The sequence below is a fragment of the Rhinopithecus bieti genome, unplaced genomic scaffold (assembly GCF_001698545.2).
Source record: "Rhinopithecus bieti isolate Rb0 unplaced genomic scaffold, ASM169854v2 scaffold_31173, whole genome shotgun sequence".
In the NCBI taxonomy this organism is placed as follows: Eukaryota; Metazoa; Chordata; class Mammalia; order Primates; family Cercopithecidae; genus Rhinopithecus; species Rhinopithecus bieti.
In genome coordinates this window covers 1,388,035-1,404,734 of record NW_016813861.1, presented here as the reverse complement: position 1 = coordinate 1,404,734, position 16,700 = coordinate 1,388,035, and the positions used below count along the sequence as shown (strand labels likewise).

The window sequence follows — 16,700 nt, the reverse complement described above, 5'->3', positions numbered from 1 at the left end:
ATACCTTCTCTCTAAAAGAGTTAACTAAATTAAATGAGAAACTCCACTGACCTGTTTTCTTATTTAGATTACATGCTTGTCTACCAGTGCTTGCTCACTGTCAAGTTCAACAACTGGAAATTATGCCTCTGCAGGGCAGAGAAATGCATGTAAGTTTACTACTAAAGTAAGCCATGATACCACTAAAAAAAAAAAAAAAAAAAATTAAGAGAACAGCCTTGATGTAACAATTCCTTAAAGTTATTAGCATGCACGCTCAGTGTGTTTGACTAGCATCACCTGACCAATTTTAAAAGTATTAACGAGAATATTCACAGTCTAATTGAAAGCACTATGCAGTCTGTTCTCAGAGTTCCATACTGTTGGAAAAAACTCATTAATTATAATTTGGTTTGGAAGTTTTTAAGTGGTATGATAAAATGAAGAGGTTAGGCGGGGACCCATCAATGTACTGATGAGGAATGAAGTTCTAAAGCACCAGCTAAGCAGTCTAATAGGCTTTGAGCAAGTACCTAATAGGAACAAAGTGATAATAAGGGAAACAAAGCTAAATAAAACTTACCCTCAAATTGTTTGCCACCTATCAAGGGGAAAAGATACACAGAAAGAATAACCTAAAGTACAAATTGTATATAAGTGCAAACATACAGAACAGAGTTGGGAGACTACAGAAGGAGGGGTTATCTGGTTGAGATGACCACGAAAAAGTTCAAGTAGGAGGTCAAACTAAAAAACAAAAAACGCATGGTATTTTAAGTGAAAGTTCAAAAATTACTTCAAAGACCTTTCTAATTCCATGAAAGATGATACAACATTCCAGAGATACAACTTGATGGTTCAGATTTAGGTAAGTAAGCCTGTGATAAAAATTATGAAGGAACCAAAGGACTATAAAATGAGTTAGTCTGTAAATATCTCAATGTAGAAAATAATTCATCATAGGAAGAATCTGCTCTGGATCCCAAGAAAAAATACAGTAAGTTTAATAAAACCTCAGCAATAATACAGAGACTATAAAAAATTCTACTGGGAATCAGTCAAAGTCTGAATAAGAAAATATTTTTGAAGGAGTAACACACAAGCTTGTCAGAAAGTAATCTGACTTTCACTCTTAAGCCTCCATGAAACACACATAGAACATAGTAGGTTAAAGCAGGACTACTTAAATCCCACCTCTACCACTTATTAGCTGTATAATCGTAGAGAAGTTACTTATCCTGTGTCATTTTAAAAATAGGGATAATAAACTGTGTCCACTTCACATCAATGAAACTAAAATGAATTATCATATATAAAGGGCCACAAACAATGCTGATATAGTAGGCACTACATCAGCATTAATTATTACTATTGTTTGAATTGGCTGGCAACGTACATTAAGGTTAGAGATAAGCAAACATATTTTTGGGGAAAAAAGATAAATCATGTTCACTCATTCAACAAATATTCACTACTGACAATGTGCTAGGAATACAGTCATAAAGCAGACAGGCACAATGACCCCTTGGAGAGCAGAAGATTCGGTTTTCCAGGAGGACAGGAACTGTATCTCCTTCACTCACCTCTGCATACCGAGTGCCCTAGGTACAGATTCTGGAGCACAGCAGGTGTTTAATGGTGTTTGTTTAATTAATGAAAAGTATAATTATAGGATATTAAATTGAAAAAAAAAATTCTGAATATATAGAGAATAGGAATTCAACAGAACCATCCTCTGAACAAACGGCACAGCAATGCCACAGGATAACTAAACCTCAAGAAATTTGTCTACAAACCTTCAAGAATCTATCAATTCTTGAATATCATAAGAGCATACATTTTCCTATTAATAAAGATTAATGAAATGGCACGCTTATTACAAGGATTAAATGAGATCCTGTGTTAAATGAGAATCACAAAGCCGCAATAAGATGCTGACATGAAGAGGCAGGCTAGATTCTTCAGCTTCGAGGCTCACTCCTCAGCTAAACACAATTACTATGTGTCCAGGTGTTTAGTGGTTGCTTATAAAAATAGCTAAAACTTCTTGTATTAAACGTCCAAATGTGTTACGGGTTTAAAATGTAAGGTGCCTTTGGGTTTAATATCCAAGATTCAAGTCTTTAGAGGCTGACCTAATTTGAGATGAAGAGATATTATACTGCTATACCCACATGGCCTTCCTAACAGTTTCAAGAAAGTTTCAGAAAACTCCTGAGGTCTTAAGTGAAAACAGAAACCTAAATCTCTGGGACAATTTCAGAGTTAATTAACTCTGAAAGGACATTTCAAATATAAAGACTTTAAGGCGGGACATGATGGTTCATGCCTGTAATCCTCACTTGAGTCCAGGAGTTTAACAGCTAAAAAACACAAAAATTAGCTGGGCATGATAGCATGTGCCTGTAGTCCTAGCTACTTGGGAAGCTGAGGTGGGAAGATCCCTTGAGCCTGGGAGGTTGAGGCTGCAGTGAGCCGTGATCATGCCATGCCACTGCACTCCAGCCTGGGTGACAGAATGAGACCCTGTCTCAAAAAAAAAAAAAAAAAATTAGGCTTGCATTCCTCATTTTTAGTGAATGACCTCATTCAGGAACCACCACCAAGTCTGCACACGCTTCTAAAGCCACCCAGCTGCTGCTACTCTCAAGCTTTCAAATGTCCACCTAACTCTGCTGCCCAGAAGGAAGGAACATGGCATCACACTCAGCACATCCAAAATTCACCACATTATCTTCTTCCCAAACCCCTTACCTTGCCCTCTGCTTCTTTATTTCCATGTTAATGGCATCACCATTCTGTAGGCTCCAAACCTCAGAATCATTCTTTGAGTCCTCTAGTGGTAAACTTCACTTCAAGAGAGCAAACCCTCAAATTAATTATCCAGTGAAAGGGCAAAACAAAAGGCTTACTGACAGAATCGAAAGGTTGGGAAAGCATTATGAAGTTCACCCAACAAAATCAATGAAAGGCCGGGCGCGGTGGCTCAAGCCTGTAATCCCAGCACTTTGGGAGGCCGAGACGGGCGGATCACGAGGTCAGGAGATCGAGACCATCCTGGCTAACACGGTGAAACCCCGTCTCTACTAAAACTACAAAAAACTAGCCGGGCGAGGTGGCGGCGCTTGTAGTCCCAGCTACTCGGGAGGCTGAGGCAGGAGAATGGTGTGAACCCGGGAGGCGGAGCTTGCAGTGAGCTGAGATCCGGCCACAGCACTCCAGCCTGGGTGACAGAGCGAGACTCCGTCTCAAAAAAAAAAAAACAAAAAAACAAAAAAACAAAAAAAACCAAAATCAATGAAAAGTATAAAGCTAGGTTTGAAGAACAACAGACAATTTTCTCTAGTATTAAAGCCAAGATTCTACAAATTCTGTGTTTTCTCATATACAGCAGAGCTTAAGTGAGTGAAACTTACTTGATCACCTTCTAAGAACCAGGCACTATCAGTTTGGTAGTATTAAAACTTCAGAAATGGCCAAGGCAGAGAATCACCTGAGGTTAGGAGTTCGAGACCAGCCTGGTCAACATGACGAAACCCCATCTCTACTAAAAAATACAAAAATTAGCCGGGCGTGGCGGTGCAGGCCTGTAATCCCAGCTACTCAGGAGGCTGAGGCAGGAGAATAGCTTGAACCCAGGAGGCAGAGGGTTCAGTAAGTAGAGATTGTGCCACTACGCTCCAGCCTGGGAGACAGAGCCAGACTCCATCTCAAACAAACAAACAAACAAACAAAACCTCCAGAAATGGTATTAGCTTCAGTTTAAAGATGAGGAAATGAAATCTCAAGAGAGGTTAAGCACTTACAAAGGATAAGAAGTTAATAAGCACCAACTGGAGATTCAAAATCTAGAACTGTCATATTCCAAAGTCTATGCTATTATTGACTACACTCAATACTTGCTGACACAGAAAATTACGAGGGCATTGTAATTACTCTTCTATGGAATATAATGAAGTGCTTCAGAAAAAATATGCATTCTTCTAAATCAGCTATTAACATACAGTATCATTAAACACTTTGAAGTCAAACCTCTGATCCTTCTAGTCACAAATAAGACACCAAGAAAAACTAGTATACTCTTAGTTTCCAAACAATAATTTCTTGTTTCAAGGATATAGCTACTTCTATTTCCACGTACAACATTTTGCATAACTCATGGGCAAAAAGAAGCAATAATCACTTTATGCAACTATTTTTTTCTCCAAAGGAACACACTTATAATTGTGAGTATTGGGCCCAAGATCTAGCTACTTATGCAAACTCAGATTGAATACAGCTACTTCAAAATACAAAGACACCCAATCAGTCCCTTTAAGTAACATTAGAATGGCCCCCAAAAGATTCATGAGAGCGACAGTGATTATTCCAGTGGACAAAGCAACCCAAAATAGTCCTGTAGATTGAAACCACTATTTCATTAAAATTAATACTTGTCAGTCATGACTACTTCAAATTCGCATTATTCTTTGAAGTATTATATTTCTGTAATTTCCCATAATATTAAGATATCTGAGTTAAGTGTACAAAAATTCATCATACCACTAAAGGTCAATAGATGGAAACTGGTCTTCATTCTAAATCATATTATTTTTAGCCCCTTCTAAGGTCAATAAATAATGTACTTGTAAAACAACACATACAAAAGCACGCAGAGCAGTCCCTGTCACACAGAACAGTGAATAAATGTTAGCTTGATGCTAATGTAATGTAATGTAAATATACTCAGTTCTAATGAATCTTGGAAGATGAGATATGGCAATCTCTACATGTAAAAATCTATCAGTATATCATCTTTCAAAACTTAAATCCTTTATCGAATGCCAGATTACATTATGCTGCAGTTTTGTAATTAAACTATGTAACCAGTACACAGTCCTTCATTCTCCATCACACTCAACCTTTACATTCTCCTAGATGACTATTTTGTAATTTTAATTCATAGCTTTGAGGTATAATTTATAAACCATAAAATTCAACCCATCGTACATGTACAATTGAGTTTTATATATATATATATATTTTTTTTTTTTTTTTTTTTTTTTGAGACTCGAGTCCTGGCTCTGTTGCCCAGGCCCTGGAGTGCAGTGGCCCGGATTCCTCGGCTCAATGCAAGCTCCCACCCTCCCCCGGGTTCAACGCCATTCTCCTGCCTCATTCCTCCGGAGTAGCCCTGGGACTACAGGCGGCCCCACCACCTCGTCCCCGGCTTATTTTTTGTATTTTTTAGTAGAGAAGGGTTTCACCGTGTTTAGCGCAGGATGGTCTCGATTTCCTGACCTCGGGATCCGCCCGTCCCGGCCTCCCAAAGTGCTGGGATTACAGGCTTGAGCCACCACGCCCGGCCTTTACAATTGAGTTTTAAGAAAATTATAGAGTGTATACAGCACTATCACTACAATCTAATTTGAGAATTTTTCTATCACCCAAGTATTTTCCTCCAGACCATTTCTCTTGCTCTGGCCTCAGGCAACCCCTAATCTGCTATATCTCTATAGATTTGCTTTTTGTAGATAGTCCATATAAATGTAATCACACAATATGTACTCTTTTGTATTTGGTTTGACAGCATATTGTTATTACAGATGAGGTCTCGCTATGTCACCCAGGCTGGACTGTAGTGGCGTGAACACAGCTCACTGCAGCCTCAAACACCTGGGCTTAAGCTATCCTCTTTCCTCAGCCTTCCAAGAATAGCCTGAACGATATGCGGGTGCCATCACATTCAGCTAATTTTATTTATTAATTTTTTGGGAAAGGGTCTTGCTATGTTGCCCAGAGCCATGTTTTTGACATTCATGTTTGTTATAACATATATCACTAATTTGTTTCTTTTTTATTGCAGAATAGTTTTCCGCATTTTATGTATTCAAACACCATTTGATGGATATTTGAATTGTTTTCTAGTTTTTGACTACTGTGAATAATGCTAACAGACATGTACATGCCATTATTTCTACATGTATTTTCACTTCTCTTGGGCAGATTCCTAACAGCGGAACTGCTGGTTCCTATGGCAAATTTAGGCTTAACTTCTTAAGAAAAAGCCAAACTGTTTCCCAAAGTGGTTGTGTCATTTACAGTCCCAAGAGAAGTGCCTAGGGGTTCCAGTTTCTTAACAATATAAATACTAAGTATTGTCAGTCTTTTTAATTATAGCCACTCTGGTCAGTGCGTGATAGTATATCACTGTGATTTAATTTGCATTTCCCTAATGACTAATGATGTTAGCATCTTTTCATATGCTTATTGGCCATTCTTACCGTTGTCTTTGGTGAAATACCTATTTAATGGGCTTAAGCCTAAGAATGGGCTTTCGCCCAGTTTTTTTTTTTCCTTTATAAGTGAGTTGTAAGATTTTTCAAATATATTCTAGATTAAAGACCTTTACCATGTTTATAATATGCAAATATTTCTCCCCAATCTGCGGCTTATCTTTTTATACTTTCTTAAGTATCCTCTGAAGTGTTAAAGTTTTAAAAATATTTAATAAAGCCCAATTATTTCTTTCGTTTCTTTTCCTTTTCTTTTCTTTTCTTTTCTTTTTTTTTTTTTTTGAGACAGGGTCTGGCTCTGTTGCCCAGGTTGGAGTCCATTGGCACAATCTTGGGTCTCTCTGACCTCTGCCTCCCAGGCTTAAACCATCCTCCTGCCTCAGCTTCCCAAGTAGCTGGGACCACAGGTGCACACCACCACACCCAGCTAATTTATTTTATCTTTTTTTACAGGCAGGGGTTTCCCTATGTTGCCCAGACTGGTCTCAAACTCCTGTGCTCAAGTGATCTGCCCACCTCAACCTCACAAAGTTCTAGGATTACAGGCGTAAGTCACTGTGCCCTGCCCTGTTTTGTAGTTTTAACACAAAATCTTGGTGACTCTTTTCTTAAGTTTATTCCTAAGTATGTTCGGCCTCTCTGAAACTAATGTAAGTTTTTTTTTTCTTACTTTCATATTAAGATTTTATGTCACTACTATACTGTTAATCCTGCCTCAGTTTGTAGAAAACAAATAAAAGCCATTAGGCCAGAACATCTTCCCACTAAATCTATATTCCACCCACTAAATCTATATTCCTACTTGCCTCTGTAACCATGTTGTTCTTTCTCCACCACTATTAAAACTGAGGAAGTGGCCGGGCATTGTGGCTCATGCCTGTAATCCCAGCACTTTGGGAGACCAAGGTGGGCGGATCACGATGTCGAGCGTTCGAGACCAGCCTGGCCAACATGGTGAAACCCCTTCTCTACTAAAAAGACAAAAATCAGGCAGGCGTGCTGGTGGGCGCCTGTAATCCCAGCTACTCTCAAGGCTGAGGCAGGAGAATTGCTTGAACCCGGGAGGCGGAGGTTGCAGTGAGCCAAGATCACGCCATTGCACTCCAGCCTGGGAGACAGAGTGAGAATCCATCTCAAAAAAAAAAAAAAAAACACTGAGGAAGTATCCCCTTCTTATCAAAGGACCCTGTGCAGTCAGGATCCTGACCATTCCTGCTTTCTCAAGGACTTCTCATCTCCCTTATCTTAGCAATCCTAACAACTAAAATCATTCTGCAGAAGTTCTCACACTCAAAAAGAAACAAACAAAAAGATTTCCTTTATATCCTCATACACCTCTAGCTTCTACCCTGTATCTATTCCCTTTCACAGGCAAACTTCTTTCAAAGCTATCTATACACCCTACCTCTAGTTCCTCAGCCATCATTTATCCCTCAAATCACTCAAATCTGGCATCCATCTACACTAGTCCTTGAAACTGGCTCACTGAAGTTACTAATAACTTCCAGGTTGCCAAATCCAATGGCCACATTCCTGCCCACATCTTCTCAGCCTCTCAGTGAAACTCAATACAGCTGACTACCCACCCCCCTTGAAATACCTGCATTATTTGGCATCCATGACATGATAATACTGTACATTACACATTCCCAATTTGTACCACTCTGGTTGTGTGCTTCCTAGCCTCCTTCCAAGAGGCCTGCCAGTTTACTCAACTTAGAAACATTCAGCATTCCTCAGGATTCCAATTCTAGTCAATCTTTCTTTCTTCTTTATCTTTTCTTCAATTATTTCATTCATTTTCATTACCTTAAATGTCACTAACACAGTGACAATCTTCAAATGACATATTTAAGCCAAGTATCTCTGAATTCCTCAAGATTTATAGATCTCTCTAACAGGCCTACTTGACAATGTACAGGCTTCTGAGAACTAGACAAAAGGGGAACTCCTGAATTCACCCTTACCCCTCCCACCAAAACAACCCCCGCCAAAATCCATTCCTCTTCCAACCATACTATAGCGGCAGCTTCCAGCAACATCCTCGAGTTTTTTCCCCTCCCTTATGTTCCATATCCAACGCATTACTATGCCTTCCTATTTCTACCACCTAAAAAATTATCGGGTATGTCCACTGCTCTCTATCCTACTGCCACCTCGCTAATCTAAGACATTGCTGTCTGCTGTCTGCTGTCTGTTGCATATCCACTAGTCTATCTGCTTCCACTTGCCCCCAGTATTCTTTTTGCTCATATATCAGTCAACATGATCTTTTAAAATGTAATTCAGCTTTGGGAGGCCAAGACAGCCGGATCACGAGGTCGGGAGATAGAGACCATCCTGGCTAACATGATGAAACCCTATCTCTACTAAAAAATTACAAAAAACTAGCCGGGCGAGGTGGCGGCTGCCTGTAGTCCCAGCTACTCGGGAGGCTGAGGCAGGAGAATGGCGTAAACCCGGGAGGCAGGGCTTGCAGTGAGCTGAGATCCGGCCACTGCACTCCAGCCTGGGCGACTGAGCAAGACTCCGTCTCAAAAAAAAAATATATATATATATATAATTCAGGTGATGCTACACCCCTGAATGAAAACTTTTCGCATATTTCCACTAAAATCCAAATTCCTTTTCACTGAGTACAAGGGCCTGCCTTATGCAGTCCCTGCCATTCTCCCCTCTTGTCCATAGTTTCACACACTGCCCTCTTCACAGCCTCAGGCCCTTCCCAGTTCTCTCTATATGAAACACCTTATTCTCCCTCCCCTGACCCTTCATCCAGGCATCCTCTAAGGGGCCTTCCCTTACACCTAAGTAGGTCCCCACTACCTCCTCACCCAATGATTCTCTATTATTGTACACAGTTCTTTTTTTCTTTTCTTTTATTGGGGGGGCGGTGGGGGGTTTAATGGAGACTTGCTCTGTCACCCACGCTGGAGTGCAGTGACACTACTATGTCTACTATGTCTCACTGCAGCCTCGACTTCCCAGGCTCAAGTGATCCTCCTGCCTCTAGCTCTCGAGTAGCTGAGACTACAGGTGCGGGCCACCATGCCTGGCCAGTTTTTTTTCCTCTTGACATTGGCACAAGTCAGAGAAGATGGCTTGATCCTTCACCACTGCATGTATACAAAGAACAGCCACAAGGAAGTCTTAGTTCAAATATTTAAAACTGATTTAAGACAGAGAAATGTTTAGCATTTCTTAGGTCAGCCTGCTCTTCCTTAAAACTGAATTAATGTAGAAGGCCATAAGATAAGCTTGACTCAATTAGGGGAAGGCTGGAAATCACAAATTAAGTGCAAAATTCTGTGGAACTATGTTTTCTAAGCAGATGTCCAGTGTGTGCATCAGAATCTCAACGGAATCAACAACCCAAAAGAGACAGACTAATAAAATTCTGGCTTCATTATGTAATGGGATAGACCCTAAATTCAACACACGGCTAATTCTTGAAACAAAATGGAGAAGTGATGTAGTATTCTCAATTTTAAAAAGCCTCAGTCTTAGAATTCATCAAATCTCAACGAAATGTGGTATATGGTTTAACTTCCATTACACAGAGGGAAAAGATGAGCGCAGATGCATCTACAATAGAAAAGGCTACAGAAAATAAAACATATATAAGGGAAAACATCAGAAATGACAAGTCTTATCACCCATTTCAAATTCTCATGGCCTTGAAGAACTAAGCACCCATGGATTTATGAACCTTTCATCAGTTTCCTCTTGTATACATCTCCTCTTTATAGTCCTCAAAGAATGTCAGATAATCCAGTTCCAGTGTCAAGATACTGGAGCAATTAACCACAAGACTTTGTGCTACTTTTAAAGGGGTGTGTCTGGAATAGATTAGCTGCTCCTACACAAAGATAGTCTCATTTGAGTCAGAAATCATGAAAACCCAATCCCATAGCTAAACGAGACATTCTGTAATTTGTTCAGGGTCACAAAGTTAGCTGATGCCAGGACTGGAACTTGCCTGCCACAGTTAGTGCTCTTCATACCACCTTCTCATGCTCTTGTGTCGCTCCATCAAATGTTTGGCATGAATTCCCAATATACTAAAGCTCTAACTCTGGGCTATTGATTAAAAACAAACAAACAAACAAACAAACAAAATGACTGAAACTAACATATGAAACTCAAGAAGACAGAAATTTTAAAAGTAAATAAATAGGACACTACAGAAAGACATTAACTGTGACTTCTTTCACAAACAGTATCTTTTTCAACTGTGTATAGGTAAGTGATTAAGGCAAGATTATTTCTGTAGTTTATTACAATTATTTTAGTTTATTATTTCTGTAGTTTATTACAATTATTTTAGTAATTCAGAACTAAAAACCACTACTCCAGAATAACAAACCCGAGACTTATTAAGTTTATATCTTTCAACACGTAAATGAGCTCTGCTTTCCTATTTTTAAACTTATCACTAATGCCAGATTTTGTAATTGATTTAAACAAGTTTCAAGAGAAAAACAAAATGGTTTGTTTCACTGTTATTGTTTTTCCCCGTTAAATTTATGTGTGTTATTCAAATATTCTACCAAGATATTGCTCAACACAAATGATCTAAAGATTTTCAGCTTCATTAACGGGGTACATTGCTTACAAACCTCAACGAAAGAACAGTTAGTACTAGAACCTTTTATCAACCTATTATGCATTCAAAGTCTGTATGAAGTTTTAAGACATTTCCCAAACAGAAGCTTTTGGTGAAAGCTAAGAAAACATTCTGATTAGTGCGGTAAATAGTACATCTTTCCTAATCTTTAAAAAATAAAATAAACTACTTTGGGAAAAGCTGACTTTTAAGCCACAACACTGAATATTGTCTTGCTCAGCAGACAGCAAAATTCCTCATGATTAAATCCTATGAGCCAGATTTTTCTCCCCCTCATCTTGCCATTATGTGGCATGGAGCATAATTTTACAAAGCATCCACTCCTTCAATTTATCTATTGACATTCTGTCTTCAAAAACAAACTCTTAAACTCAGAATAGATTTTCCTCCGCTATTCCAAAGCAAGTATAATGAGCACACCTTAAAACATCTGACAGTTGTAATAAAGAAAAATTGTATCTGTGTGTGCCCCAGATACCAACTACAAGAATCTCCCTCTTTCTCTGAAGTGGCTGTGTTTCAAGACATCATCATACATTCAACTACTTACTATGCAAAGGAGGAAGTTGATACGTAACTCAAAATCAAATATTCCAAAATCCCTACTGTTCATAAGAACTGTGGGCAAGTCAAAATCAGACCAACTGAATTTTATTCCTTACCCTGCCCCCAAACCACATGACCAGAGAAGGTAAGAGCCGGTACGTGAATAATAGTAAGGGAGAGATACGAACTATTCACAAATAAATTATTTAAATTCTCTGCTATCAAGTTCTTAGTTAGTAAACAATAATAAACCTGTAATCCCAGCACTCTGGGAGGCTGAGGTGGGTGGATCACAAGGTCAGGAGTTCAAGACCAGCCTGGCCAATATGGTGAAACTCTGTCTCTACTAAAAACACAAAAATTAGCCGAGCATGGTGGTGGCGCATGCCTATAGTCCCAGCTACCCAGGAGGCTGAGGCAGGACAATCACTTGAACCTGGGAGGTGGAGGTTGCAGTGAGCCGAGATCACACCACTGCACTCCAGCCTGGGCGACAGAGCGAGACTGTCTCAAAAAATAAAAATAAAAACAAAAAATAAAAAATAACAATAAACAAGAATAACACCCACTTCACAAGGTTGTTGCAAGGATCAAATGAGTTCTTCCATGAAAATGATTTGCCTGGTCAAAGGAACGTAATAGGCACTCAATAAATGCCAGCTCCTTCCTCGTTTGGTTCTGGGCTCGGTGTTCTTTGTTCTCCACACTCACGTCCCCAGATGACTCAGTCCCCTCCTAACTCTTACTAACAAACACTGTAAACTACTGTACCAACCAAGGTCCTGATATGTATGTGCATACCCAGTCTATGTGACACTGTCTCCCTTCCCTAAACACCTAGGTGAGCAAAACAGAGGAAAAGACCCCAAACACCTGAACCTGAACTGCTGTAAGAACCAGCAGGACAAATCTCCACCCACTTCCAACTGTCTCCAAGAGATCTGAATTGCCATCTAAAAATGTCTGAAACCAAACTCATCATTGTCTCTTTTAAAAAGTAAGCCCTCTTCCTGCCCCTTTTCTAACTGTGAGTGGTGTAACGAAGAATAATCCTTGCCCCATTGTACTCTCACCAAAACACTGCCAAATAACCCAGGCCTCTCGAGTTTACCTTCATAATCTCTACCACCTCTCTCTCTCTCTTTTTTTGAGACAGCGTCTTGCTCTGTCACCTAGGCTGGAGTGCAGTGGCTCAATCTCGGCTCACTGCAACCTCCTCCTTCTCCCAGGTTCTAAGTGATTCTCCTGCCTTGGCCTCCAGAGTAGCTGGGATTACAGGCATGCGCCACCACATGCAGCTAATTTTGTGTTTTTAGTAGAGAAAGGGTTTCACCATGTTGGCCAGGTTGGTCTCGAACTCCTGACCTCAGGTGATCTACCTGCCTTGGCCTCCCAAAGTGCTGGGATTACAGGCGTGTGCCACTGTGCCTGGCCCATATCTCATGTTTGTCCCACTCCCACCACTATATTCCAGGTTAGGGTTTCTCAGTCTCAGCACTACTGACATTTTGGGTACATAATTCCTGTGGAGGCTGTCCTGTGCACTGCAGGATGTCAAGCAGCATTTCTGGCCTCTACCCACTAGATGCCAGTAGAACTGCTCTCTCCCCTCCAGTTATGACAATCAAAAATGTCTCTAGACACTGCCAAATGCCCCTTCCCCATTGTTACCCTCATTCCCATGTTTGAGTACCACTGGCCCTGTTTCTCACTTCATATCTGCCATACAAAATCAGCCCCCAAGTTAAGTCTACAGTTTTATTCCTCTAATTCCTGTGGTCCTGACAAACGACTCCTAAAGCACTGCTTTATGAGTCATTTTTTTAAATCTACCACTCCCTGTTACCTTCACGATTAGTTCAAAGCTCTCCATCCAACCTTGAAAATCTGGTTTCAATTAAACATTATTCCACAAAGCACCTCATATACTGGCTACCCAGCAGTCCTTCAATAACATATCCAGTCTCTCTCTTTCTAGTCTACTGCTGTCACCCTGGTCGGAAGTCCATGACCTAGCACCCAATCCAGACCACTAAAAGAGTCTCATTCCCTAGCCTCTCTGCCACTCGAAGTCAGAAACTTTTCAGTGGTTCTCCGTTGCCTGCTGAAATATTGTATCTGCTGCCCTTCTTCAGAGTCTTTTCTAATATGGCCTCTTTCTAATTTTATGTTCCGTTATCCTGAAAGCACTAGTCCTTGAAAATGCTCCTACACTTTCCACTTTTGATCACATTTTTTCTCTGCCTGGAAGCCCTCATAATTCCACTCCCCTCACTCCACCCTAATTTAAAGTCCATCTGAATTAAGTCAAAAAGCCTTTCTTGGTCATATCGCCTTTGTATTTACATAACACTTGGCACCTCTCCTATGGCATACATTCTACCTTATGTTATACATGAGTACTCACTCCTGTAATTGACAAGATCCTTAAGAGCTTCTTACTCCTCTTCTGATGCCTGCAATGCCTAGCCCAGTGTTAAGCAGAGAACTCAGCACTAGATATGAGCTTCCCCAAATGTTTCCCACTTAGAAAGCAACGGAGGACTGTTTTCAGACAATCCCAAACTCCCTTAAGGGAAGTAAGCACATATTCTCCTTTTGTCTCATATGTCTATGTCTTAGACCAATTTTTAAGTAAACTGCCTTCAAGATATCTGGATTGCTATTTAGTATACATTACTGTAGAGTTCTGCTTCAGGGAGTTCCAACTTGTAACTGAACCCTGAATATTTAAGCTCTCTCTTTATGCCAAAAGACAATGGAAATTTATTTTTTGAATGTTAATTGAGCAAAACATAAAAATACTTGCATAGGATTAAACATGTTTCAAGTAAAGATTCATTAGTGTTGATGTGTCTGTCCTAAAATTACATTTCAAGTTCTAAAGTCTTTGTGTATCATTAAAAGATTGAAAGTTTTATTTCAACTCCTTCTCACCTCAAAGGCAAACCAAAATAGAATAGAGAAGGCTTTTCCTTAATTTTATTTAGATCCTAACTTGAAGGTATATTCTCTTATTTCTTCAAAAGGAGCAAAAAGAGTATCATTAATGAGCATGTTCTGACCAGATCTTTAAGTCCTACTCCAAAGTTGTAAGAGGAGAGTACCGTAGACCACACTACCAGCACCCTCCATTAGCAGACCACAGAATCGGTTTTGTATGTCCCTGAGCTAAGAATGGTTTTACATATTTGTGTTTTGTAAACACAAAAACAAAGAATATGCAACAGAGAGCATATATGGCCAGCAAAGACGAAAATAATTACTATTTGTCCCTTTTCAACAGGATGAAATTGGGACTCCTCGTTGCCCTTCACTGGCACGTAAGACACCCCACATTTTTCCTCCCAAGGTTTTAAAAAAGCAATATAAAACACAAGAACACGTAAAAAGATCGAACTCATTCAACTTAGTCATAGTTAATGCGGACCTAACTTCTAAAACAGAGGCCTGTGTATGGACATTTTTATACTTCACAGAATTTTTGTTAGAAGAAATTTGCCTTCATTCTGTGGATGAACATACTTATGCTTGAAAAGGGAAAGTGCCTAACCCAAAGTCATATTGCTGGTTAACAGCAGAGTAGGGTCAAGGACCCAGCCCTCAAAACCCTGGTCCAATGCTCTGCAGTCCACTACATACGCCTACACACGTGGCTTTAAGTTTTGGAGATGTGGATGATGTGGATAACTAGTTTGGATCAATATAAAAGATGAATGCTTAAAACCTGTTCCTAATATGCTGTTTAGACAGACTCCTACTAGCAGCTATGAATCATTAAACACAGTAGCACTAATGCTTACCACATACATTAGATAAGAATTTCTGGGCCGGGTGCGGTGGCTCAAAGCCTGTAATCCCAGCACTTTGGGAGGCCGAGACAGGTGGATCACGAGGTCAGGAGATCGAGACCATCCTGGCTAACATGGTGAAACCCCGTCTCTACTAAAATACAAAAAACTAGCCGGGCGAGGTGGCGGGCGCCTGTAGTCCCAGCTACTCGGGAGGCTGAGGAAGGAGAATGGCGTGAACCCGGGAGGCGGAGCTTGCAGTGAGCTGAGATCCGGCCACTGCACTCCAGCCTGGGCGACAGAGTGAGACTCCGTCTCAAAAAATAAATAAATAAAATAAAAAGAATTTCTAGGAAGTCTTCTGTTTTAAAAGCAGATATGATAAAGAAGGCTTGAAACCTATAGGGCTTGCTCCTCCAGGGCTTCAGATTAGGGAAAACACGCACTTCTGTCTACCAGCTGTTCAATACTCATCTCCCAACCCAAATCCGCAAGTTCCACAAATGCTTTCGAATGCCTGTTGAAAAAAACTGTTCAGTCTCATATACACGTTCTACAGATAATTACAACTTCTTGTATGCCTACTTGTAAAACTACTCACTAGTTCACATTTTTAAAAATTGCCCTAAGAATTTTGCTTCCTTTAACAAAACAGTTTCTTCGATGCCTAAATCTGTAAAACTCACTTTATCGCGTCTTCTCGGTTAATTCAAGAATTAAAAAAACCATTTTGCCCATACTGATAACTTCACTACTCCGCAGGATCCGAAAAGCTCTGTATATGCCAGGTTCTAGGATTCACACACATTAACAACCTAAGATCCTTCACGTGAGGTAGCTCTTGTAGTGCAGAGCACAGATTCTCAGGGTAGTGGGGGATACCGGCTGAGGCTCTTCAGACCCCCACCACAGGAGTTCCGTCTTCTAAGAGCCATCCCCTCCCCCTCGGCCGCGGAACGAGTCCAGGCCACCCGGGCACCTGCGGCCCCTGCCCGCTGCGGGGACCCCGACCCAGACCCCCGCCGGTCCCCAAGGAATCGGCGCCCACTCCCACTCCCGGAGGCTGGCGACTGCAGGCCTAAGCCGCCCGCCGACCCCGGGACGCGACGTTACCTGTAGGACCACGTCGTTGGGCAGCTGCGCGGCCCGGAACAGCTCCAACACCCGCCCGTTGACCACCACCTTCTTGGTGCTCTCAATGTCGCAGTAGGAGAAGAGATCTGAATAGTATTTCTGCTCCGCATCGCTCAGCGTTAAGCCTTCCATCTTCGCCTCCGGCTCACGGCCGCCCCGCCCCGCATGCACTACTCGGGGCCCGGCCCCAGGACCCTGGGCCGGCAGGGGCTGCGCGTGGCCCGGCCTCCTGCTAGCTTCCCGAAGCCGCCGGCCCCGGCCTCACAGGCGCCAGGTGCGCCCAAGCAACAGGGCCCAGAGGTCGCGACGAGGGGCCCGGCTGCGCTCGGCGCGCCACCCCTGCGAGGC

The 16,700-nt window shown here is 41.2% G+C and overlaps 1 protein-coding gene across 1 annotated transcript in view; it reads right to left on the bottom strand.

Moving 5' to 3' along the window:
* REPS1 (RALBP1 associated Eps domain containing 1) overlaps nucleotides 1–16,679 on the bottom strand; it is an 89,637-nt gene extending 72,958 nt beyond the window's left edge. The window contains 1 exon segment of the mRNA XM_017848980.1: nucleotides 16,332–16,679. Within this exon segment, the coding sequence (XP_017704469.1) occupies nucleotides 16,332–16,484 (153 nt within the window). The 5' untranslated portion in view covers nucleotides 16,485–16,679.
* Nucleotides 16,680–16,700: the final 21 nt, after the last annotated feature.